The sequence below is a fragment of the Sceloporus occidentalis genome, unplaced genomic scaffold (genome assembly GCF_023333645.1).
Source record: "Sceloporus occidentalis isolate IW3139 unplaced genomic scaffold, rSceOcc1.0.p SCAF_18, whole genome shotgun sequence".
Lineage (NCBI taxonomy): Eukaryota > Metazoa > Chordata > Lepidosauria > Squamata > Phrynosomatidae > Sceloporus > Sceloporus occidentalis.
Window position 1 is genome coordinate 14,736,307 of NW_028316998.1, and position 25,782 is coordinate 14,762,088.

At 38.4% G+C, this 25,782-nt stretch overlaps 2 protein-coding genes across 2 annotated transcripts in view; one reads left to right on the plus strand and one right to left on the minus strand.

Annotated features, from left to right (window-relative positions):
• The first annotated feature begins 2,374 nt into the window (after positions 1-2,374).
• Positions 2,375-3,019, plus strand: LOC149302694 (small integral membrane protein 13-like). The gene is made up of 2 exons (XM_089482368.1): positions 2,375-2,450; positions 2,826-3,019. The coding sequence occupies exons 1-2, from the start codon at positions 2,375-2,377 to the stop codon at positions 3,017-3,019; spliced, it is 270 nt and encodes an 89-aa protein (XP_089338494.1).
• A 9,643-nt stretch (positions 3,020-12,662) lies between these two features.
• The window catches only part of LOC149302695 (enhancer of filamentation 1-like), a 122,603-nt gene continuing 109,483 nt past the window's right edge, over positions 12,663-25,782 (minus strand). Inside the window, exons 2-7 of the mRNA XM_089482316.1 lie at positions 23,167-23,574; positions 15,787-15,873; positions 15,172-15,270; positions 13,894-15,048; positions 13,267-13,353; positions 12,663-13,172 (exon numbers count right to left, since the gene is read on the minus strand). Coding sequence (XP_089338442.1) covers positions 12,663-13,172; positions 13,267-13,353; positions 13,894-15,048; positions 15,172-15,270; positions 15,787-15,873; positions 23,167-23,574 — 2,346 coding nt within the window. The remainder of the gene's footprint in view (positions 13,173-13,266; positions 13,354-13,893; positions 15,049-15,171; positions 15,271-15,786; positions 15,874-23,166; positions 23,575-25,782) is intronic.

The following is a 25,782-nucleotide window of genomic DNA, read 5'->3' on the forward strand; positions in this document are numbered from 1 at the left end:
CAGCTCTCCCATCTATATCAGTTAACCCCTTTTGTCTGTCATGTCTAATCTTTGTGATCACAATGGGTTAAACACAAACACTTGTTGCTAATTGTCATCTGGACGTGCATGTTGTTTTTGGCTGTACCTAAGTACATGAAATCTCCTCTTGAAAGAAGCTGTTTGGCTTGGAAGGGTATGTACTAGTTCAGGTGTTGAGTAGGAAGTGTAGTTTTTTAGGTTGATTTCTACCTACACCTACCTTAGTAATCGCCACCTCTAACTAGTTGTTGTTTGTTTTTTCCTGTACAACTACCTCCCAGGCGTTTAAGGACATTTTTTTGCTTTCTGGTTGCTCGGCAACCTGTAAACGCTAAATGAGGAAGTGAGCAGTCCAACTGCTTTGCCTTTTATTCCCAGGCTCCTGTCTACTTATTACGTCTGTGCGATCATGTGTTCTCACTGTAACCCATTCCAGGCAACGCACTGAATCAGATTTCCTTACAAGTTTACAGATCTTCCTTTTTTATCGTATAAAAAAAACCAGTTTTGAGTTAAGAGGGTATACATCTAAATATGCAAATCCTTAAAGTATGGAGCATATCAGCATCCTCAAAAGAAAGAAATACATGAGTCTTGCCTCAGACCCTCAACACCTCCAGTGACCGCAAAATAAGGAGCCTCGGTTTGGACACCGGGAATATTGGAGGTTACATTCAATAAAGGTATCTCACCCTCGGCCTCAGTGCAGAATTGGGAGTTATCTTTTACACAATCTTTCTGAAAGAATTGGAGAGAAAAACAGATTACCGGTACTTTTACCACCTAATGTCCAGAAACTCTCTTCAGTATTTTGCATGTTTAAGATTGATTATTGAGTTAAATATTTACACATCTTTGGGTAGATCAGTTGACTTTGTCTTGTTGGTCATAGACCTCTGAGGTGTAAGACAACAGCCTCCAGTTCCATACCTCCCAACTTCTACCCACTTAAACTGGTGGAACTACTGTAAATGCGCACAATTCTGTAGGGGACTGCTAGTTGCAATAATGTGTTCTGCGTCGCAAAGGGGTTAAAGGGGTTAAAGGGGGTACTCCTTTTTTAATTACCATTAGCAGAATAAAAAAAAGTTTTGAAAATAACCTTGGACAGATGCATATCAGCCAATCTTCTTATCATACTGCCTGTGGTAAACAATGGAATGACGCATTGTTAATCGCTTAGATGGACAGTTAATGGATGAAAGTTAATATTCCTGTAAATGTCGAAGTGTGGTGTTTTTGCAGGAAAAGTTTCCAGAGATATAGCTGACAATGGCCGGCTCCGCAGATGGGGCGGCAAGCAGGGTATAAGAAAGGGATGGTGGAAAGTAAAAACAATAAAAGTGTGTAGGAAAAAGAAGAAATAAAGATGGTAGAAACTAGAGGACTGCATCGGGATGCTCGACCCATCAAAACAACTTGCGGGTGCGGCCGGTTTTTCGGGTGTTGCAGGCTGGAGCGTGCAGTCAGATAATGTACCTGCGGGTCCTGGTAATCCCACGCACTCTCGCAAGGCTGCTTCGCGTTGCTCGCACACGGCGTCTCTTCTCTTGTTCCGCCCAGGAACCCAGCGGAGTCATGTGAATTTACGTCACATTACTCTGCTCCGTTCTGGCGGGACAAGAGAAGAGACGCTGTGTGTGACCAACGCGAAGGCAGCCTTGCAGGAGTGCGCGGGAAATCTGCAGTTCAGGTAATGGGGTGGGGGAGTTTATATGAACGAGTATGTGTGATTGAGGGAATGAATGAGTATCTGTGAATGAATGTTTGTGAATGTTGTTTGAGGGAGCGGGCGGGATTGGACACATATGTTGCGTAAGTGGAACACAAGTTGCGGAAGCGGGCGTTAATCGCCAGAAATTTAGCGGGAGTGGGATTAAGAAAACAGTCCTGCCCAGGGCTCTAGTAGAAACCTTGTGTTGGTCTACCAACAATGGAGAACTGGGAGTCTTGCTAGCCCTGGAGAGAAAACAAACCATAGAGAAACATAGTGATGACTCATAAGTTATAACAGTATGATGCATTTCTATGGTGTTCTATGTGTGCAAATAAGTCTGCCCCGTCACTTGAGACAGCAAGACCCCAGGTCAGCATGACCTAGGTAACAGAAGCACAAAAAAGCGTGCAGTCACAGTTGTTTTCTAGGAATGCTTCCTTTCGTTCTTACACAAAGGGTTAGGATTGTTAACCTATGAACCAAACATATATTGTTTACTGTTGAAATATATTGTGAATATATAACCAAACTGGGAAACTGTGGGTATAAAGGTCCTTTTTTTTTTTTTTTTTTTTAAAAAAAAAAAGCATATTAAATTCCATCGTAACACTTTATTTTTCTTCAGAAAATAGTAAAATGTGGCAAAGTGTGGGCTTAACGTTCCTGGTCTTTGTGGCCACGCTGATCTGTGTCCTGCTATTTATGCTGTGCGGTGAGTACATTTTTTTTTCCTCCATCAACAATACACTGCTATGTCTTGTATAATCTAGCTTTCTACCAGTAGGCTTTATCATTGACCTGAAGATCTGATTTTACCACACAAATACTTGGGTCACTGTCTAGTTTTTTTTATGCGATTTATATATAGATCACAAGTAGATGTTTAAACTGTTTTATCAAAAGTAGAGCTCGGTGTCTCGTTGACTCGTCTCGGTATCATTTATAAGTGTGCTGTTTGAGTTACTCATTGAGTTATTTGCTGTGTTCTAGTCCCCTGATCATGGTGGTGACTTATGGTGGTGCTTTGTGAAAATTCTACTTTAAGGCTATCTTTATTTCCATTTAATTTTGATCGTGCTCTTTGCAGGATGGTACGTGGTATGGCACCTCTTTCTTTCCAAGTTCAAGTTCCTCAGAGAACTTGTCTGCGACACCGGGTCTCTGCATGGAGAAGGGGAGTCGACAGAAACACTTTCAGAGCAAGAAGCTCCGCCAACTCCACAGAGATCAAGACCTAAATCTGCAAGACAAAGAAGAGTTCCCCCTGAAGAGGCAACTTAAAAAAAATAAAACACATTGCACTACGGGAATTATCAGTGGGCTTCTCTGACATCATAATTTTAGCATCTGCACTGTATGAATTAACACTATACTGATGGAAATACCAGCCTTGTGAAAATGTGGCATGCAATGGATACATAAATCTCCCATGTCACTGCTTATATCGGACTTCAAATGTATTTGCTGCTTCATCAATGCAGAAAAAGTGCTCATCGCATGGCATATCAATAGAACATGGGAAAAAAAAACCTCTGGTAGACATCAAAAGATTGAATTTAAGCAGTTTAAACATTCCCTTACCTGCTTTTAGAATGCCTGTAAAACCACCATGCTTGCTCAGCAACTCTGGGTTTCTGCTAGATGTAATCATGTTCCAGCCTCCACAATGTCAGTTCTTAGACCATTCTGGCCTTGCCTTCTATACCTTTGACTTACCACCCCGTATGCAAGAAGAAAGACTGCGTTTCTTGAATCTATACACTTAATTATGTAAGTTTCCACTGCGAAATTACATTGAATTGTTAAGTGTACAAAAGTATATTCACATATATATATATATATATATATATATATATATATATATATATATATATCTCTTTTTACTAACCCTGAGCATTGATGATGGGTGTTTGTCAATTGGAATATCTCCTTAGTTCAGTTAGAGGAAATATTTATCTTGCGATCTTCATGGACTTCACTCCAAAATGGACTTGTCAGGACACCAGCTGGACGTCACAAAGTAAAGTGTATGCAAAGAGGTTGTTAAATGGCCCCTAACCTTTATATGCTTTTATTTCTTTTTTTTGTTTGGTTTCCTGCATTTAAATTAAGTAATCTGCTAGTGTCTAGGGAAACTGTTACTTAGTTTTTTGTTGTTTTTTTTTCATGTAAACTGTTACTCAGTTTTCAGGGCTGAATTAACAAGGATTTATGGAATTGAAGACCATCGGCTGCTTCCAAGTGTGCGATATCATTGACCTACGAGGAGACGGGAAACAGTTTCCAGCTCAAGGCCCTCCAATCCCCTAGCACTCTCTATTCTCCCCTTTTCAAGTCAGACAGTATACAAATGCATATTTATATATATATTAGAGCACCTGTGTATGTTATGGAATTTATATTGAAATAATTCCATGCTGCTGTATGGGTTTTCTTAAAGAAAAGCTATGTAGTGCCTGGTTACTTGGTGGCCTAGCTGCCAGGAGAGCATGCACTGCTCTGTCCCACCAGGTTTATTTTGCTGAACCTGCAAAGCCACCAAGTATTGATTCACTCTTGCCTACCAAAAATGAAATGGGGCATTAATTCTCTTTTTTTAATGCCGTTAAGTTTGCCTGGTTAGCGTAAATTAACCAGATTTTGTTGCCCGTATACCAAGCACATTTCCCCCAACTGACAGAATTCAGAGCAAGTTGTTGAACTTGACGGTTACTGGAGTAAGGCAGAATGAGTTGCTTCATGAACTATGACAAACCTTGTAAGCATACTTGATTTTAAAAGTTACTTAACTTACAATGAACAAGTATCTTAATACAGTGCACTGATTTAAATGTTTTTACGCAAAAACCATAACCTGTTCAAGCTACTAAAAACAAAGGAACCTATTGTTAACTATTGACATGTTAACTTTGCAATGCTGTTCTTGTATGTCCAGGAACCACCCGCTCTGGTTCCAGTAGTTAAAAGAAGTTCTAGCAGTAGATGTGCAATGCTTTTTCAGTGAATATGTAACCCCCATCCAGTCATTTAGTTTGCCTGCACCGTGACAACTTTAAATCTAGGTAAATGCTATGAAGGTTTAAAGTAGTCACGACATAACGGCAAAACTCTTAAGGCTTTTTGTGCACCAAGGTTGGTGGCCCAGCAGTTTACATGCTCCACTATCCTATGTGGGCATAGTTTGTTTAGCAAATAGTTTCATAGTTTACACCTCATGAACAGCTTGTTGTAACTAAACTGATCAAAAATGTTTTTAACCAATATTTAGATTTCCCACAATGAAAACAAGGGACTGTTGTTTTTTGTTTTAAGTACTGCTTTACTTATATTTTGGGTGTCATTTTTTTCATTTGTTGATATTATGTCACATGCAATAAGGGTAGGGATATAGTTTTTAAAGTATGAGGGTTTTTCTCATTGTTTAGGAAGATGAGAAACTGTAGCTGTAAGTGTATGAACTAAATTTTTTGGTGGAATGTGAGGGTTTTATATTCATCTGCAATAACGTTAAGTTGAGGCTTTCAATATCTACTTTTAGTGTACAACAGATTTGCCTTATGTGTTAATTTTAAATAATTTTCAAGGCATTAAGTACTATTGAAATATCAGTATCTCCGTATAAGCTAGCATCTTTAACCTGTGGGTCTTTTTTGTGCCTCTTTTTTTTTTTTTTAAATGAACCGTCCAATTTGAATAAATACATTCAGATGTAAATTTTGTGATTGTGAAATATTATTTTGTATTTTGTAGTACAATGTTTTTTGTTTGTATGTTTACCCTTTATGGTTTATGTGCTTATTTTGAAACATTTGTCTTTTAGGATTAAGAATTGGAGGCTTTTTTTGTCTCGATATTGTGAATTTTTTATTTTTTTTACATGTAGAAAAATAATCCTTTGTATACTTTTTTGTTTTTACCCTCACCTCAACCTACTTGGTATTCTTATCTGGCATAAGAAATTGTAATGGAAAAGGTAATACCCAACCGCTGCGGAACTGTGCATGTATAAGCACTGTATAAGTCTGCAACATAAATAAATAATATTTTTAAGCACACATCCCATTTATCATTATTTTCTTCAATGGGAAAAATGCTGCTCTACAGAAATATTCAAGGGGTCCAACTTTCTGGTTAAAGACTTATTTTATAGTAAAGGTTTTTGGTAATTTCTGTATGCATCTTACAGCTATTGGGCAGGTAAGTACATACCAAAACTATACAGTGTATATGTGTTGTGTGTGGTTTAGTTTTTTTTGTTTTTTTTTTTTGTTTTAGTGATTTTTAGTTTTGTAACATCTATTCCTTTCACAGACTAAAAGGTGTGGTCATCTAATTCCACTTTTGTGAGGCTTGGAATGAAATTTAGGTCTATACACTAATGATGAATGCATATTAAAGTGCTTTAATTTACATTCCGTACTTCATGCTTAAAAAAAATAGTACTTGCCTTAAAGCACATAGATGTACACTAAATGGACAAAAGTATTTGGACACTTGACCATTACACCAACAGGGACTTTTATTACATTGCATTCTAAGTACATAGACATTTAATATGCAGTTGGTCCCCCCATTTTTAGCTAGAACCACTTCCACTCTTCTGGGAAGGCTTTCCACAAGGTGTTTCTGTGGGAAGTATTTGCCATTCATGCAGTAGAGCATTTGCGAGGTCAAGCACTCGCTCGCAAATTGTTCCAGTTCGTTCCAAAGGTGTTCGATGGGGTTGAGGTCAGGGCTCTGTGTGGGCCAGCCAAGATCTTCCACACCAAACTCATCCAGCCATGTCTTTATAGACCTTGCTTTGTGCACTGGGGCACAGTCATGCTGGAATAGAAAAGGGCCTTCCCCAAAAGCATTGTCCAAAATATTTTGGTATGTCCTCTTCTGCAACTAAATGCTCCACTGGTTTAATGGGCAAACATTCCCTGTTATAGCTGCAAGGGGGGGGGGGGCAATTTCATATTAGTGTCTATGGATTTATAATGCAATGTCATAAAAGTCCCTTTTGGCTGTAATGGTCAGGTGTCCCAATACTTTTGTCTATATTGTGTAGGTTTTGCCCTGAGTTTTGTGACATTTTTTTGGCTGCTATAAGCCAGTCACTCCTGTTGAAAGATGTTGGGCCTCCCTTGACACGGCACTATAAAGGTCCCAATATCATTATGAGGGCAAAAGGCATTGACCCGAAAATCCCCAGTAGGGGGGAAGAAATTGCACCATTAAAGGGACACTTCAGCCATTTTATATATATATATATATATATAATGTGTATGAGCTGAGTGTAATGTAATAAGCTGAGTGCCCCCTTTATGTTATTGTTTTGTTTTCCTTGCAAATGCTTTCTGTAGAAACCTGTCCCTTATCATTTGCTATTTTCCCACCCCTGTAAGCTCCTGGGTTTGCAGCTGAACATGTCTGCTCGCACTGTACTCACCACCGGCTTGCTCTGCAGTTGGCTTGTGCAAGAGTTCCATTGGGCCTAATAAAACCCCTTGCACACATGCCCATTGATATCAATGCAGCTTCTCCTAAAGTAAAGTATTTATCTCCTACAGGTTAAAGCATGCATATAAAGTACTTACAAAGTAATCTTCCTTTGTCATAATTTGGGATGTATGGGACACCGGAGAGCCCCTTTAATGAAGCACCTGTCTGATGTCTGAGCAAGCACCCCTTCCACACAGGATCATTAGTGGTGTCCAAAGAGGGCTATAACTAGAGATTGGTAATTTGCAAGCTGTGGAAATACAGGCATATAGAATAAACATGATACATGGCTGGATATCAAATCTCCGTGCAAATACTGGCCATAGAGGTCTCTGTTCTATAAGTCCTCACCCGATAGAGAGTAAAACACCACACGTAAACCCCCTCCCAAAATGCTGGTAGCCCAAATCTGTGTTCGAGCTCCACAGTCTTTAGAGTCTCTGGTAATTGGGGAAACGTTGCACTCTGTAACAGGGGGAAGTAGTCCAAGCAACCACTTTGTGCCCACCTCCCCAAAACAGAACTCCTTCCAAGGCCAGGGCCCATACTCTGTATCGAGGAGGCTGGTCCTCAGGCCCCTCCAGGAGCCCAGGGCACGGATGCTTCCGCAATACTATCTATGCACAAATTTCCCAGGGAACTACAATCAGCATTGAAAAGCCACTTTGCCCAGATATCGATATATAGAACATCTGACCATCCGACTTGAAAAGTAACAGTTTCTATCGCAGAAACACAAAAGACTATAATATACAAACAGGGCATCTGTTCTGACACTACAGTTGAGATGTGATGGGTATCAACAAAACCTCAGGACAGACTTGCTAAGCTAGAGATACAGTGCCAGAGTGACAATGTTCACATACACAGGGTCTACAACATTCCCAGTACAAACCTACTAAAATTTCAAAAACCACATAAAGGAAACCAGTAATTAGTGGTTACTTACATAGCTCACACTTACAAATTGGTTCGACCTCCTTTAGGAGGCTGGATTTTGGTAAGTCAGCAACAAGCACCATACAGGGTAAATTAATACATATACAGTGACTCCGGGAGAGATTGCGCGAGAATAAGTATGTGAGTAGTTGAGTATCTGAACCCTTACAAATGACAGACAGATCTTTATTTTCTAACATGCCTGAAGAAGAGTCCTAAGTTGCCTCAGCCAATAAATGAATATTTTCTTCCACTGAGGGCTATAAATTGCAGTAGAATGGTTGTCGTTTTAAAAGTAGTAACAATGCCTCGGTTCCATGGTAAGAAAATAGCCATTGTCGTCCAAATTCTGATACACAAGATAGACACAATGTGACTTAATCCCAATTTTTTATTTAGGTGTTTCTAAACAGCTTTTATAGGATTTTGCATTCTATGCTCCTATAGCAGGATCCTCATATTACCAGGACCCCACAAAGTATCTTGGGTTGCCTGTAATGTGAATTCTTCATTTCATGAGTTTCTCATTCATAAATCCAATGTAAAAACCTTTACTGGCTGCATTCATGGACTGCAAACCATGGCAAGGTCCACAAGGTGGCAATACACTACAGTAAATGGTGACCCCCCCCCCCCCCAAGAAAACATTAAATGATAGTTTTTTTCTTTTCTAGGTGTGGGACTGGTGTAACTTAATTTCTGAAATCTTAACTCTTTCTTTAATCACATTGATATTATTATGATTTCAATACTTTTACAGTACCAACGGTTATACACTGATGTGCAATGGGTTTCATAGCAGGGTCGTTCATAGATCAAGGGACACCCAAGGCATACAATACATATTCTTTGGCCCCCTGCTTATGGTTTTGTTTTCCATTTTACATAGCATTATTGTTTTGCACAAGGGGAAGCTAGAGAAGCACGGGTATTTTACTCCAATTGGCTGACCTGTCTGTAGTAAAGCTGCTCAGGGGCTACCACCACTTTAGACCTGTCTCCCTAGAAATAATATGCCCCTGCCTAACACCCCACTGATTCAGCCACCCTAAGCAGTTGCCTAGGATACTCGGTGCTAAGACTAGCCCTGTGGGCATAGTAGACTGAGGTGTGATACCAACTTCACATTCACTGAGCCCCCATCCACCTCCTCTGCAGCCACCATCCTGACTGCTGAGTTCCTGAATATGACATGGGAAATCCTGATATACCACATCTTAAAGATGTGCAGAATCCTTTGCTCAGACAGCTTGGCATAGACCCCCATAGTGTAAATGGAGATCTCCCTGCAACCAATCCATTGAGCAAAGGCACACTGGGGAGTCTAATTGCCAGGGCCAGACTGGCCGATAGGGATACCGGGAAATTTCCTGGTAGGCTGCTTCACCTAGGGCTGGTCCTGAGCCTGGCCACCCGATTATAAGTACAGCCTAAGAGATGTCTGTGACGATTGTGTTTATATCTGATGTGAGGCACAGATCTCCTATCCACTGCGTGTCTGTAAGTCAGTGCTGCACCAGATGTGACATATGCACCATATCTTTGTGCAACACTGACTGACAGACATGCAGAGCAAGACCACAGACATACAGGCAGACTGGGGACAGGGAGGTGAGGGGATTTATACACACATGAAGTTGAAGAAACATTGGGTGGGTATAGAGATGGGGGTGATTTCGGTCAATATGGGGTGATAATGATGGTGGGAGCCTGGGAGGTATGAATATGGTGGTTGGGGGACATTAATTATATGAATAATGATGTGCACGGGTATGAAGATGTCAGGGGCATTTCTAAACTTTTACATATGAACACCCACTCACTCACACTCTCTTATATCTCACACACACATACATACATACATTCATTCACACACATTCTAACACCTTACACACACAGAACCACTCCAACACCATTCAATTGCACATACTTGCACACAAAATCATGTACTCTAAAACCATACACATGCATACATACGTACATACACACATACACACCAACTGTAACACCATACACTTTAGACTTAGGAATTGCCAATGTAACAAAATGTGCATATTTCGTTGATTTGCACACTCCCATTCACTCTCTCTCTCATGCTCTCTGAATGTCTCCATACCTTCTTTGCTGACTGCTTCCATGTACAGCAGCTCCACTTTTTTTCTAGCATATTCTTGTTCTTCATCTGCTTGTTCTTCCCTTTTCTGCCTTTCGACTTCTTTTTTCAACTACATATCTGCGCACATGACCTTTCTGTGAACGATTGGAGGGTCGGGGAGAGGATGTCACTGGAAGCTCCGCCATTTTTGCAGAAGATCACAAAAGGTTATCTTTGGGTATGTGAGAGTATGAGAGAGTGAGTGATAGTGAATGTAGGCGTTGGTCAAGGAATTAAGCTTCCAAATTAAAAAAGCTCCGAAATGGAGGAAATTGAATTTGTTGTCTGAAAAGGAATGAGCCAAAAACAAACCGAAAATTATTTGCTCATTAGCTCATGTCTAATACACTTACACATGCATACATTCTTATTAGGATATTTATTAAAAAATGTTAAAGACCTTTCCATTAGTCTCTGATTCTCATGGGATCTACACCTGCAATGAAAGGTTTCCATGTGTTATTTAGTTGATCTCAATGTTTCCATGTGGTTCTCATTTGATCTATACTAGCAATGTATGGTTTTCACATACACCATATGCACCAGATGAAGCGATAAGCGAAACGTGTAGTGCGTGTTGACGACATTGGGAGGAGGAGTAGCATTACGGAAGTGGATCAGAGGACTAACACGGCGTCTCTTTGTGGTAGCGCTGGACTCTGTAACATCCGAAACGGAGGACAACAAGTTTGCCTTTCTTTTATACATTAAAATTATCGTTTTTACCTACTCCCCTCCGCTGCCTACCTTCTTTATCTACAAGTACCAGTGTGGGATAAAGAAACTCCTAAGGAGACCATTACACTCTATGTATGGGCATATTTATGCCCTTTAAATTGTAAGGGTCCGATCTGCTTAATAGCGTTTTTTAAAAACGTACTTTGATATACTACACCATAATTTTTTTCTTTCTTTTTTCTCTTCCTTTTATATACGAACCTTTTGGATACTGTGTGTGGGAACTCTCGCTGGAAGGGTATCTTTGTACATATTATTTTTGTGTTGCACATATAATTTACTCACTTATTATTTGGGTGCGCAGACACTTGTGTGGTTTTTATGGTTTTCACATGTTAAGCAGTTTATCTATATCTTTCCATGTAGTTCTCATTTGATCTCTACCTGCAATCCAGGGTTTGCACATTTTATTCAGTTGATATGTTTCCATTTGGTTGCCATTTGATCAGCAGCAGGTGCAAACTGCTCTGATACCGCAGTTCACCTGCCTTGGCACCTGCCCCTGCCAGTGCTGCCTCACAATAATTGCCGCTTGGGTACAATGGAGTCATGGTAGGGCTGGCACTTCTTCTGGGCCATTTGCCAATGCTTTCCCAACAGACTCAAAGCAGCCAGCCGTCTTAAATCTTGAACACATTTTAAAATTTCCTTTGCCAATTACATTTGGAGGCCTTTATGCTAATGTCAGTAGAGAAAGCCACCATGATGGAGCTAAACATTGACATCACTATTGATTTTATGGCTTCTAAAAGAAGCTTACTGCAAGGGATGTTACTGACTATATGGCAGTACACCACAATACTGGCACATCTCCAAAACTATTATGCTGTTTGTTTATGAGGCATTCCTACCTTATGATATGCCAAACATATTTGTATATTTTGACCTATGATTTTTTTTTACTTAGTTTTTTTTTTACTTAGTTCTTTTTACTTAGTTTTTTAATTAGTTAAATGAGATTTTAAAGTTTCATTGTCTAATTCCCAACAAATGTAAAATCCACTAGAATCCATGCAAAATGTGCATTTATTATCAAAATATGACTTAAGTGATCCTTAAAAAAAGAAGACATTTCGGCTGATTTTAATATCTCTCATAATTAAATCTTAGACTTTTTTTTTAACTTTTTGGTTTGAAAGCAGCACTTGAATACTTAATATTTCAAAAGCACAGTAAATGTTACCCACAGGATGGTTGCCCTTGAAGATCAGTAGATTGCTTCAAGCAAAAACTGATTCAGAACCATTGATGCCATTTTATTGTTTACCTTGTTTTCCATAATCAGTCCCCATAGTTTTTCAAATTCCCAAGGAAGTGTGAAGGGAAAAAAGCATACAGCATAGATTGCATTGCTTGTATAGCTTTCATTTAATCTCTTTACACAAAATATGTGGCAGACAACGCATATTTTATGGCAGTAACAAACTAAATAATGTATTAAAAACACATCTTAACAAAACACTTTTTTTACTTAAATCATAAAAAAATCTACAAAAATATAACAATATATATAACTATATATTTATATATATATATAGAATAAAATGTATTTCTAGTAAGTTATTCACAAGAAATGTACATAGGTATGAGTACCAATATCATTCATCACAATGAAGCCATCTGGGCCAATGAAAGTTTAAAATGTTGTGCCTGGTTAGACAGTTCTGTCACACGGTCCACCATTTCTTGTAATGATCCAGAGCTGGGATAGTTCAAGGCGGCCATTTTGGTAGCCATGACAATGTTCTTAAGCAGTTCGCACAGCTGGCTGCTGGAATTCATTAGTCTGTTACTAATTTCCTGCGTCACAACGTGCCTAGACAGCGTGTCCCCGATAAACACAAGTTTGTGAGCACTTAAAATTACAAATTTGCTGTGAGCAACAAAAATCCTTGGTGGCTGAGCTGTGCTCATGCAGTTAAAAAAGGCATCGATTGCGTTCAGGAGTGATATGAAGAGTGTCTCACACTGCTCCGAGTAAAAAGAAAGCAATTGTTTATCTTCAGGTGCCAGAGAGCTACTTTCGGCTGGGATGCTGTGTGGTGATTTCCACTTTGAGATATCATTTTCCACCGGCGCGGTAATCTCTTTCTCCAGCTGCTGAAACTGACTAAGCTGAAACACAGATTAAAAAAAGAAAAGGTTCAGCTCATTTTCATTATCATACCTAAAACTAGTAGTGAAAAAGGCAAAAGGGAACTGTGCTTACCTGATGGTTCTCCAGCTGTTTGCCATGTTTAATGATATTCTCTTTTTCTAAAAGTTCCTTTTGTTGGCGTTCAAACTCTTCTTTTCCCTAAAAAAATAGGGGGAATCGTTTTGATTTACTGCTTCAAGGTTTTCTATTTCAATAAAGCTTTAGAAAATTAGCATTAACTATCAATGAAAACAGTGATTTTCTGAAGGGTTTTCTATTGGGGTTCATAATAAAATGAAACAATGAAACCAAAGTTTCAAATGTTGGAAGCTCAAACCAAAATACCATTGGAAACTTCCTTGAGTGGCTGTAACACCAGCATCTTGTGTCTGTCGAGTTTGCCCAAGTTCCTGAATTGGGTCTTTCTTAATATCAATGGGCATCAACTCAGGACAACTTGAGGAAGCTGGAGAAGTTGAGTTGAATATAATAGAAACACTAATATCCTCCACAATCAGATGTATATCACTCTTCCATCAGGGCTCATTCAACTGACAGGTAGCCAAAAATTTCTCTTTGCAATTAATGTTATTGCCCCAGCCATTAGGCAAATATTAGCTGTCTGCCTGCTTCTGTATTAAAAACAGATGTGTAGCATTTCATTTTTAAGGAATTTTCCCTCTCACATTAGTTAGTTACCTGTAAGTGAACATAGTCGTAGTCATCCATCCAACTTCTCGATGATCCATCACGGCTCTTGAGCTGCTCTTTCATCAAATGTGGCAGGGGCTGGACTGGACTTTGCATATTATCTTCCTGTAATACTGGTGTCTTAGACACATTGAATATATATTCTGGAACACTACTTATTGTCTCCGATGACTTCTTTTTATGTAAGTTGTCTGCCACTTGCTTAAACAAAATCTCAGCATTAACACTGATTGAAGTTGTTAGCTGTTTAGCATCATCTACAGTTGTCCTAGCTACCATGACAAACCTTTCAAGGCTGTCACACTTGTTGTTTGCCTTATTAAGAGTGAGGATGTTCAATGACCAGTTGCAGTTGCTAAGTTCCTGGCTGGTCTGTGTGAGGATCTGGCGGGAATCTCCCAGTCTCTGCAATTCCCTTTTCATTTTATTGTAAAGACCAGGTTCTGGAAGACAGGATGCATTACTTGTGGCTCCTTTTGCAAACTGGAGGTATTCAGCAAGAGATTGCTCTACTCTGTCCACGGCAGCATGGATTTCATTTATGTATCTTTCCATGTATGTGTATGAACGCCATTCTGTATTGACAAAGGCTGTTAGTCTGTTGACAGAACTTTCGACCATTTGCTGCAGTCTCAACAACATTTCTATGGCTGTGTCTGGATCCAGAAGAAGCCGTTTGTCTTGCGATGGGGATGATGTTACAGAGGACTCCTTGGATGTTGTAGAAGAGGTGGACATGTTGCTTCTGGTGCTTCCAGTGCTGGAGAAAGACAATCTATTTACTCCATCTGTTACTTCGTGCAGTGCTTTACTGTCCTGATGTACCCGAGGTGGAAAATCATACACACCTTCCTGTTCGTCTGACGTAAAACATTCATTGTCTCCACAGAACTGAACTCCTCGGGGAAAGTCATAGTCCTCTGAATGTTGAGTTTGCTGGTTTCGTGGAAAATCATATAGACTAGGTTTTATTGATGCAGGCTCAGTTTGTGTTGGACAAACACCATTTAACTTCTTGCACTGCTCCTGACATATAACTTTGGAGGTTGGGGGAAGAGTGTCATAGGTTGGTTCAGCCCTCTGGTTTAACGGAGATGGAGAGTCATATATCTTATCCACTGTTGGTGATAAGGTATTGTAGACCTGAAAATGCAAACAAAGTTTGAATTAAGTTTGAAAAGTGCAAGGGTTTTTATTATACAATAATGATAAAACAAATCTGCATACATAAAATATACTCTTCAGAGACTGAAGTCATACACGTACCCCATGTGAAGAAGGAACATCATAAATTCCTTGTTCTATAAGGTCCCTGGCTGGACTTGAATGATTTAAGCTTTTCATAGCTGGTGGAACATCATAGACCTGAAATAAAACAGTTTTTTTTAGGAGTCTTTATTATGTACACCTTTGTATAAGGGTCTTTGGCTGATATTTAGTACAAGTAGTACTGACATAACCTTGCCTTTAGGCCTTATTCTTTATGGCAAGTACAATAGATGAGAGGGAAACTTTTCCAACAGCAAAAGACCAGTATTTGTTTTGAGGAGCCTAAATTAATTAATACATTAAATGAATGTATTTCTTCTTTACTAGAAAAACAGCATAATATTTTTATATTTTGATGAGTTAGAGGTAGTTTAAATAATGTCCCTGACATCCCCCTAAAGAATAATGCATTTTAATGTACTCTGAGTACTGTGCTACAGCTGTCCTCGTCTGTGGTATTTCCCCATGCACTTAAAAAAATAACAACATGGAAATTTAAAGAAACTAATGCAGCTATCATATATTAAAGTGCATATTATCCAAATTCCTAGTTTGACAATACGGGAGAATGCGGGAGCTGAAATGACTGAAATCCTTTTAGCGGGTACTTACCCCCTGAGGTCGAGTAGGAGGAACATCGTAGACGTTTCCCTGCCATCTGGGAGAACAATCCCATCCCATCCTTGAAGGTGTAATTACCTAAAAACATAAAGTAAAGATAATGGTTCTTAAAAAAGTCATACAGCCATACATCGGTCATATGTTCATTTCTGTAACAGGATGTTCAGTCTCAAGACAATTAGGTAAAAGGCAGTGAAATTGGTTTACGGTCATTGTGGTAATGGTATTGCAATATTATTGAATGTGACATCTTCTGTCTTGGAAAATGTCCTGTAACCCAAAAGGCAAATGTGATTCACACTATATACTAACACATAGACAGATGAATAAAATGATAATACATACAGAGGAGACTGAAAATGTAATGTCTTGTTAGATGCCACTTAGCTATTTCTTTTATTTGTATATTTACAATTTCTCTTTGAAGAGTTTTATTATCAGATGAATGCAGTGTATGGATCAACAATCTCTTAGCTGGTGTAATGCCATATTAGCAGGAGATATGTTCACCCAACCACTTGTTCTTGCTCGTGTTATACCTACTTCATTAGCTCCAGTACTGGCTCGGCAAACACTGCAGGTTGGGGTGTGTTTGGAACCCTGTGCGCATGTGAAAGAAGTGCCCTCACTGATTTCAATTGGAGTGATTTTCTGTCACTGATTGGCTTCTTCCAGCAGCCAATCAATGGCAAGAACCAGCTGCAGCTTCTACCTCAGGTAAGTGCTTTATTTCTTTTTTGTTCTTCTCATTTTTGAAGAATACGTACTTAAGTACTCATAGAGTATTTAAAATGCATTCTTCTTTAATGGGGCTGTTAGGGACAATAAACTATTACTTTAAATAATTGCTATTACAATAATCAACAAAATTCACAAGTTTGCTACAGACATTATGTATATCTGTACTGTTATCTTGTAGTTTTTTTATATTTTCCAAAGATGAGGTGTGATGAGCTGGGCTGCCACCACAACATTTCAGGCTAGAAACTCCAGCACCCAAGGGGTATTTAATCCACCAGCAAACTACTGGCTCCCGAGTCCACTGACATGTGTGCAAAGGAACAACAATGTATAATTATGGATCTGAATTATAGGCTTCAAGGTAACAGTAAACATGTGCCAAACCACACTCGCTATGAAAAAGTAAATGCTATAGGAACTTGTTATTGTTCATACTTGTATAACCATACGCTTTTTAGTGAAATCTAGACAGAATCATGTATCAAGTATCACTGAAACAAATATGCCCAGAAAACTAAATCAAGTTTATAATGCAATATTTGAGTCATATCAAAAAAGTACTGATAGAGGTACGTATAAAACAGGATTTTTGTTCCACCACTGGTATAAAGGGGCTACTTGAGGCACAACAGTACATATAAGCCATTATCTATGTCTCCGTTTAAGATCCGGTAGTGCAGATGTGTTGTTGGGTACATAAAAACAAATATTTATACATAGAATGTGTAATGATGTCATTTTGATTTTGGTGATGATTTGACGAACATTCTATTAAAAGGTCAGATCAACCACACAACAGGGTATTTTATGCTTATAAAGAATACATCAAATTAGATAGATTGCTATGTCTGTCACCTATAAGCAATATACTTAAACATGCTTCCCCTGGGGAACTGTCTAATGAGATTTTGTTTGCACAAGTTGCTTATGTTTCCAACAACATTGGTCTCTAGGGAAAAGAAGGATGGCAAAACAAAGCAGGCATAATCCTTGAAAAAAACATGTGTTTAATATCTTACTCCAAACATCAAACGGTTTTACCAATATTTTCATATGCAGGGTTAATGTGGGCCTATAGCCCTTCAAGGTGGCACATAAAATGGTATACCAAGGGATTTACAGGCATATGGTGGCATTTCATAGAATGAAAATGGCTAGGGTCAATCAGAAGGTAACGGGGAGCCTCTTCAAAATTACTAGGAAAGATATGGATGACGTTCATAAAAGTTACTTTCCAAGAATGCCATGCTTTATACCAACGGGGACACTAAATGTATGTTGAGTTTCATGGTTTTTAATCTCAGCTTGCAAATAGATGCATTTTTAAGGTTACATACTAGAATCAGCACCTTTGTATTCTACTCTAATTTAACAGTCTTTGAGAATCTAATTAAAGAGGCAACCTGAACAAATGTGAAATATAATAATGTACCATGCTTATGATGCCTAAATCCACACTGTAAAATATGGATTTTCTTGAATGTTTAATCTAGTGCTTGATTTACTTTTGCTGTTCCAAAGGGGACATTTGTGAAATAATACCCTATGGCATGATTACTATTCAAGAGCCCTCACCTACTGAACTGCAAACAGAGACATTCCAGCTGAGCAAAATTCCTCGCTGCCACCAAGGCCAACGACGTGTACATTCCCTTGTTGTTTTGGAATTCACTTCCTTACTTACGTGTTAATGAACTGTAGGCCATTTTGTGTATTTACATTTCATCTGGATTCCTATGGTCATCTGGCTGAATAAAAGACTGATTCGCTGCTGGCGAAAGTCATCTGTGACCCCCGTTACCAAAACATGCAAGCAAATAACATGCTATTAAGCAGCACTAAATAGGCCGTAGAAATGTTAACTCCTTATTCTTTGCTAAAGTAGATGACTGGACAATATATTGCTGTTTGGGAATTTTGGAGATTGAAGTTCAACAACAGCTAAGAACCCACAGCTGGTCTTTAAAGACTTGGTGTGATCTAGATAACCAAACAAATAAATGATGGTATCCAACAACATGAATTCTCCAGCACATCTCCTGAGGTTGTCTTGACTTGTTAGTTAAATACACAGTATCTCTTTAATCATTTCAAAAAGGTTTGCATTTGAAAGTTTACTTGTCTATCCAATATTATTGTCTTCTTACAAAGTGCCCTGAATAAAAGCTTTGTATGAGTAGCTTCTCTGTGAAGTCACTTTATGAAACCTTGCCCAAGGCATAGAGGGACAAAAAAGGGGCGATCTTTGTGACTGGACAATACCGGCTGTGCATGCTGTCCGTGAAAGACACGGAAAACTGCAGCAGGTCATAAGCAACAAGGCAATAAAGACACGTAGATCAAAACAATACAATGAAGAGCCATACTGGCTAAATGTTCTGTGATTCCCTCACTCAAGACACAGGCTTTATTCTATTTCATTTTGCTCACATTCCAGTTGCTGTCCCTTCATCTTTTTAGAGTTTTAATTTTCTCAGGGTGAGGCATGAGGTGGGAGGGGGAACAAATGGGGGACTTGTGTGAGAATATAATAGTGAAGCAAATCATTTATTTCGGGTCTTGGACAGACTCCAAGCTTCTGAAAGGAAAGGTGACAGGACTGAGATCACAGAGAAGAGATCTGACCCCTAGCTCTACCTTCATTGCCATTTCTTATGGACAGAGACAGCTGCCTCTTCAGAAATGTCACTGAGGTGGTCCACCCTTCTGCCTACTAACTACCAGAATGTCATGTTCCTAAATAGCACCGTGATGTTAATAGTCCTTATCTTGTCATATGTATTTAGGATTAGCGACATATTCCATATTTACATCATCTTTTTATCCTTGCAGATTCAGTGGAAAGCTATAATGGGTACCAGTACAAATGTCACTGCAGAAAGTAGTTTCCACAAGGGGACTTTTGGAGGCTTCCTGACATTGTTCACATTCAAATCAATGTGTTCATATTTGAACCCTTTCAATCCACCCAAAACTGCTTCCCATGTCCTCATCACTGGTCAAATCTCAGGACCCAGCAAAGGGATCTAATATATTATTTTGTCAGCCTAAATTTTTTATGTTTTTGAATCATCTCAATGGTTACATTCTTTTTTGACTGCTAAAAAAATTGAACCTGCTCTTAAGGTTTTCTGTTGAATCCTGCTAGTGCTTGCGGAGCATTAATTAATGTGTTTGTGCTTCTAGCAGTCTCTCATAGTAATCCCAATCTTACTTACGATAAATGCTCATTAGATATATTTTATGAATGTCAATAATAAAAGTGCGATTCTATCAGATAACTTTCAAAAGACTTCACCTTTAACGGCTGTGGTTGTCCCAGGTACAAATGTATAAAGCACATGGATCTGAACAAACAGCAGGTGTTCCCTTTGTACAAACAACCAACGCTGGAGCCTTAATAGACATCCTTCCAAGTCACGCACTTAGCCTAACCCTTTTAGTGACGGCAGATATTAAATGCGTGCCCAAATGAAAGAACAGAAATATTCCCTGACCGGCTGAGCAAACACAAACTGATTCAAACTGATTCAATAGAAGAAAATCATTAAAACTCTGAAATCTTAAAAATCCTTTTTGATTAAAATAGACACTAAAGGGAAACAAAACGCACAGCATTTTATTTAACTCTATGAATAGAGTTCCAATATATTTACATTCCTTTGGTTGCAGAAACTGGTAAATTTTCCCTGAAAACCAAATGGTATGAAACACATGCTGTTTACTGCTTACCGGAAACATCCCACCGAGTCTCTGTTTTCTCTGAGGTTGTCTGTATTACTTGTGTGGCCAAAAAAATAAAGTGATTTCTGTGAACTAGGCGTATTCTGTCTAACTCACAACTTCTATAAAAAGATCAGGACCTGGACTTCATTTGTTTAGAGACCTAGCAACAGTCTCATGAATAAAACTCGCTTTGGGGTGGTAGGGCTGCATACTAAGTGATTGCTTATGTGAAGCTGATGTCTAACACCCATTTTATAATCCTTTAAGTGTCTGATGGGGATGCAACCTAGCGCTCAAAAGGTTAGGTAAACTAAAAATAATTTGCTTAAGCAGAGGAACGGTTGGAAGGATTTCACAAATGAGGATGACTACTAGATACTTGTGTTACAGAAAAGTCTGTAAATAAATATGAAATCTTTGTCTAAATACAGCCGACTTTATTTAGGAAGGGTTTAAGTTTCCATATGAGCCAATAAAATTGGTTGGTTACTGCTAGCAGAACTTAGAAGCATCACTTAGATGTCAATGGTTAAAAAAAAGACCAAAGTTAAGTTTAGGAGGAACATAGCAATTGAACTTTGACAATAATCAACTTCAACAGTTGGACAGCAGAATTAGGACAGTGTGGTAAGGGTCTCGCGATCAGCTGATTCCTCACTGCTAATTCAAAGAAATATTTAATTGTATTTGAACAATTATTCCATGCTGTATTTTACAGTGATACAAAATCATGGTGATTGCTGTAATTTTCCATTTATCGATATACTATTGTATATAATTGTGCCCTTTGTGCAATAACTGGCTATTGGAGGACAAATACTAGATGCGATTGGCTGATTTTTAAATGTCACAAAGGCTCAAGCAATCGCAATAATGGCTCTTCATAAACGCTCTAACCTTTAGAAAAGAAACTGCTTGGTTATTATTGTTTTCAACAAGGAGACCTTTATACTATTTTTTCCCCGGATGATTACAATAAGGATACGGCAGCATTCAGATAACTACTGCTAATGCCCGTTTATTGAAACCACTGTTGTGTAACAAAAGGCTTTGATATTAAACTAGCCATAATCTCAGGCATGTTAATCAGTCTCTAACTTCACTTAAGCATTTGGTGACCAGACAACATCCCGTTAAGTATACAACATGTTAAATCTCCAGCACCATTTTCTTATCTAGAATATACCTAATTCCCAAATTAGAACTACTAAAGGGAAAGCATGTAGAGGATTTACACACTGGGGGGGTTTTCGTAAGTACTTTATTACATTCCACGTCAACAGATATAAGTCTACCCTCACTATACTTCTACTAGTGGAAAAAGGTGGCCTCTGTAATTCCTTTTTAAACCTTTTTTTCTGAATGGATAGAGGGATTCGTATAGAATTAGCTCAACTTAACTGCCCACTTTGACACTATTTATTTTGAGAAGGTACAGTTAGACATGAGGAACCTTGTTTTGGAGGAGCATCAAAAACAAAAACTGATCAATTGCATGAGTGAACGAACACAGAAAAATTCTAGGACGAATAAAACTGTCCTGTTTTTCACAATTAAATAATGCATTACGCCTCTGATGTGGGTAGAACTGCTATTGGCTCTCTGTGTAAAATAATCAGTGATTGAATGAGAAGGGTGTTAACTGCCTTAACTATTATCATAATATTTCTTTTTTTCAGCAGTACATAACCACTAACTACGGGGACGTAATAATCATATTAATAAGGAAATATTTTCATGCTTCAAAAGGCTTCCCATTCACGTGCATTCATTAGAAGCCAGTTATTAAATGCCACCAGCTGGGCCACCCACATGTACATTCATGTAAATGGGCTCACAATACTTTGGTGTGAATATGTCCATTGTATCAATTAAACTCATACCAGCTGTATTTGATATCATTAACAAAGAAGGACACACACACAACCAAAGGAAAAATGTGTTTAGTTAAAAGCACAAAAAAAAAGGTTTTAGATCGTGTAGCCCATCAGTCTGGGTACAATACTCATTATTTGGGTAATATTCTGCACCTGGTTTCGATTGGAAAAAAAGGGGGTTAGTACAGTGTGTTATAAAAGGAAAAATCCACTTTTTCCAAAAAGGCATTATTGCTGTATAAAAAAGGTAGGCTGCCGTATAAGTCCCACAAGAATTACTATAAAAGATCTCCTAGCGACAGTAATAAGTCTAGAAAAGATGATGTCTGACCTTGTTGCCAAAATAAGCTGGCGTTGAAAGCCCCTAAACTGAAACAACTTTCAGCCAAATGTTTCCTCTTCTGTCCTCTCTGCAGTTATGTGAATGTTGAAAACATATTTACAAGAACGACTTGCAGACTAGCGCCTAGACATTTACTGAAGTATGCCCCAAATTATTTGCTTTCTTAGTTTTTCCAAGTCTGGTCAACTGCGTAAGTCTGCATTACTGTTGCTTCATTATTCCATATGTACTCATGAGGTTAAAAACTAAAACATGTTAACAATATTGACGGAGGCGGATAATAACTATACAATGGAACTTATTTACTGCACAGGAAACACTGTATTAATGGTGTTATTTTGTTCACTAAAAGATGCAACTGGATCCCAACTTTATTCGCTCCTTAAAATCAAACGAGATTGAAGAGGAGTCTTGAATACTTTGCTAATCTGCTTTAAATATGGAAAGTTCATCCCACATATTTTGTCAAAACATGTTGGCCAATTGACATGTAATGCACAATGCTGTCTAGATTCGAAATGGAGCCAACTTTCCTAGCATTTACACCACTAGTCCACTGGAGCCAAAATTAAATTCAGCCTACAAATCTTAATTCATCCAAATGCATCAGCAGCAAACTTTCCTTTTCGATTTCATTGTCCACAGATGGTCACCAATAAAAAGTCATAAGAAAAAAAAACTTACTTTGCTACAAGGAGAGTCATCGATACACTCTACATAGTGTGGTGAATCCTCTGAGTTGTGACCTCGGGGGCTTTTATAGACAACTGTGTTGTGGTGAGAAGGTGGGACTTGGTAGACTGGGTCCTGATATGAAGGCTGAGGTACTTGGTACACTTGTTGTTGGAAGCAGGATTGGAGTGGTGCCTCTTTCTTGGAAATGTCATGTTTAGAAATATCTGACACTGGTCCTATAAGAAGCTTCAGTCTGTTTCCTGGTGCAATGCCTTGACGGCCATGTAATGAGCATAACCACCATCCTTCTAGACCTCCAGTGTTTTGTTCAATGACCGTCAGGATGTCCCCTTTTCTGAATGATAACTCTTCTGCGCATTCTGGAACATTATCATACAAGGCCCTTGCCATGAGATTCTAAAGGAAACAATAAATACATTTTAATATATACACAATAGAATAAACAAAATACAGTTCAAGGGGTTGATTGAGAATCATCATGCTGGCTATGATGTAGTAAATTTTTGGTAAACCAGTGGGAACATGAATCATAATGTAATTCCCCTCACTTACCAGAGGTAAGTAACCCACACGTTTCAGGAGCAGAGCTTAACTAGGGTTTGGCTTGGCTCGGAAAGCCAAGGATAAGTATCCAAGAGAAATAATGCCATTGAAAAACAATTTTAAGCTCCTTTCACACATTTTTTTAGCCCCAGGCTATCCCAGCTTTTTGATTCAGGCTTTGTCTGACTAAGCTCTGTCTCATCATTCACATTAAATGACGAACCAAGTTAAGCCAAGTCAAAATATATGTACTGAGGACAGGACTTGAAGGATATTTCTAGGAAACATATAGTGAAGTGAAGGGTATGTTGCTTTAAATTACAAAACACTGGAGAATCAAAAGGTTATTCCACGTAGTGGTTCTTGAGCTTGGAAATTAATATTGTCAGAATAACACTGAAGTTTTTCATTCTTGAGCCTAGTAAATATTCTTTTTATCCTTGCCAACAATTCCAAGATTTTGTTTACTGGTGTGATTACTGTGATGATAAACAGAAATAAGTGTTTAACCTACTTTTTGTGGAAATTAATAGCTACAGAGATAGGATCGGATCAGTAAGAACAGCTTTGGTTTATTCAGAATTTAAAAGGAAAAAAGAATGGGAGCAAACAATGGGAACAATAAAAAAGAAAAACTTTAGTACTAAAAATTTCCCACGTGAAAATTTTTCTGGTTGTGTGTTATCTGTGATCTTGTGGCCACCTGCCACACAATAAGCTAACGTACCCTGAATCTACATAGAATGCAATCTTGCTATAAATATTCCCACAGCTTCATTGTTACCATTCATGAATGGTCTGGCAAGCTAATTAACCCAGCAGCCCATGGTATGTTTGCATGTTTGAATTAACATCTTATAACTGAATAATGTCAGTGTCATTTAATACAATGGTAAAAAAAATAATACTTGTAAATATATTTATGGTAATTATATGTCTCATTTCTTTTTTTTTTACCCACAAATGCATCATTTTCAGACGTAATGTCATTCCGATGTAACCATATGTAATTAAAATGTACAGTTTGGGCAGCCAGCGCACATCCTGGCTTCGTGAACAAGATAACCTGTACGTTAAATGTCCCCAGTTACTTTATAAGTCACCGAGTGCAGGTTTTAACCATTTAGTGCCACGCGTATTCCTTACTTCTATGGCATTTAGAGTTAAGGAATAAAACCCTTCTCCAAACTAATAGAAGAAGGAACACAATCCTCAGGAATGTCATAATAGTCCTTAAAGATGAACTGTTTTACAAAAACTTCTCCAACTAATTTATCAATAATAAAGGGAGGAGGAAAAAAACCAATATGATAATCAAGAACTCGATATCTTGGTTGATTATCGGAGGGTGAGAACTTTGCAGCCCATAAACAAAGGGTGTGACGTAGGTTGCAGTTTTACGTTTATGAAGCTTTAGCAAACACATGCAGAAGGTTACTGTATTGAATTACAAACGCGTTTGTTTCGCAAGGTCCCTGGGGGGGACATCAGAGCACTAGGACGTTGTTCACATGGCTTGAAAAAATTGTAAGAAGCAAACATATCTTTACACAAATAGAACTACTGTAAAAAGGGCTGAGGATTTGCTTACAAATGGCAAAAAAACAACAAAATTCATCTTTAGGGGGCATACTTGGAAGAATGACGAAGGCTTTGCGTAATCTTTTTGGTATATCCATGTCCTATGCAGATTTCTGTAATAAATGTTATATATTGTGCACTACAAAAATATTAATATTTCCCCTTTCTTTCAGAAATCACATTTGTCAGATCCAGCTCAGACATAAGCACCCCTCGCCTACTACATGCAGATATTTTACCTTTTAAGGAGAAATTTAGATTTTGTTGGCTAAGTAACAAATTCCATATGGTTTGCATTAATTACGTTCAAAAGATAATTGTACACCCAGTGTTATGTACCTGTCTCTGGATCTGGTTTAAGCATAGTAACAAATTGGGATTGTTACAAAGATTGCCTATATGCATTGATGATCTCACTGCAATGTCCCTACCAGAAAATCCTCTGGTTCCCTGGGTTCCTGAGTGTGGTCTTCAAAATAA

Coding starts and splice junctions, on each gene's coding strand:
- LOC149302694 (XM_089482368.1), top strand. CDS start 2,375: ATGTGGCAAAGTGTGGGCTTAACGTTCCTGGTCTTTGTGGCCACGCTG. Junction 2,451..2,825: donor CCTGCTATTTATGCTGTGCG/GTGAGTACATTT, acceptor TGCTCTTTGCAG/GATGGTACGTGGTATGGCAC.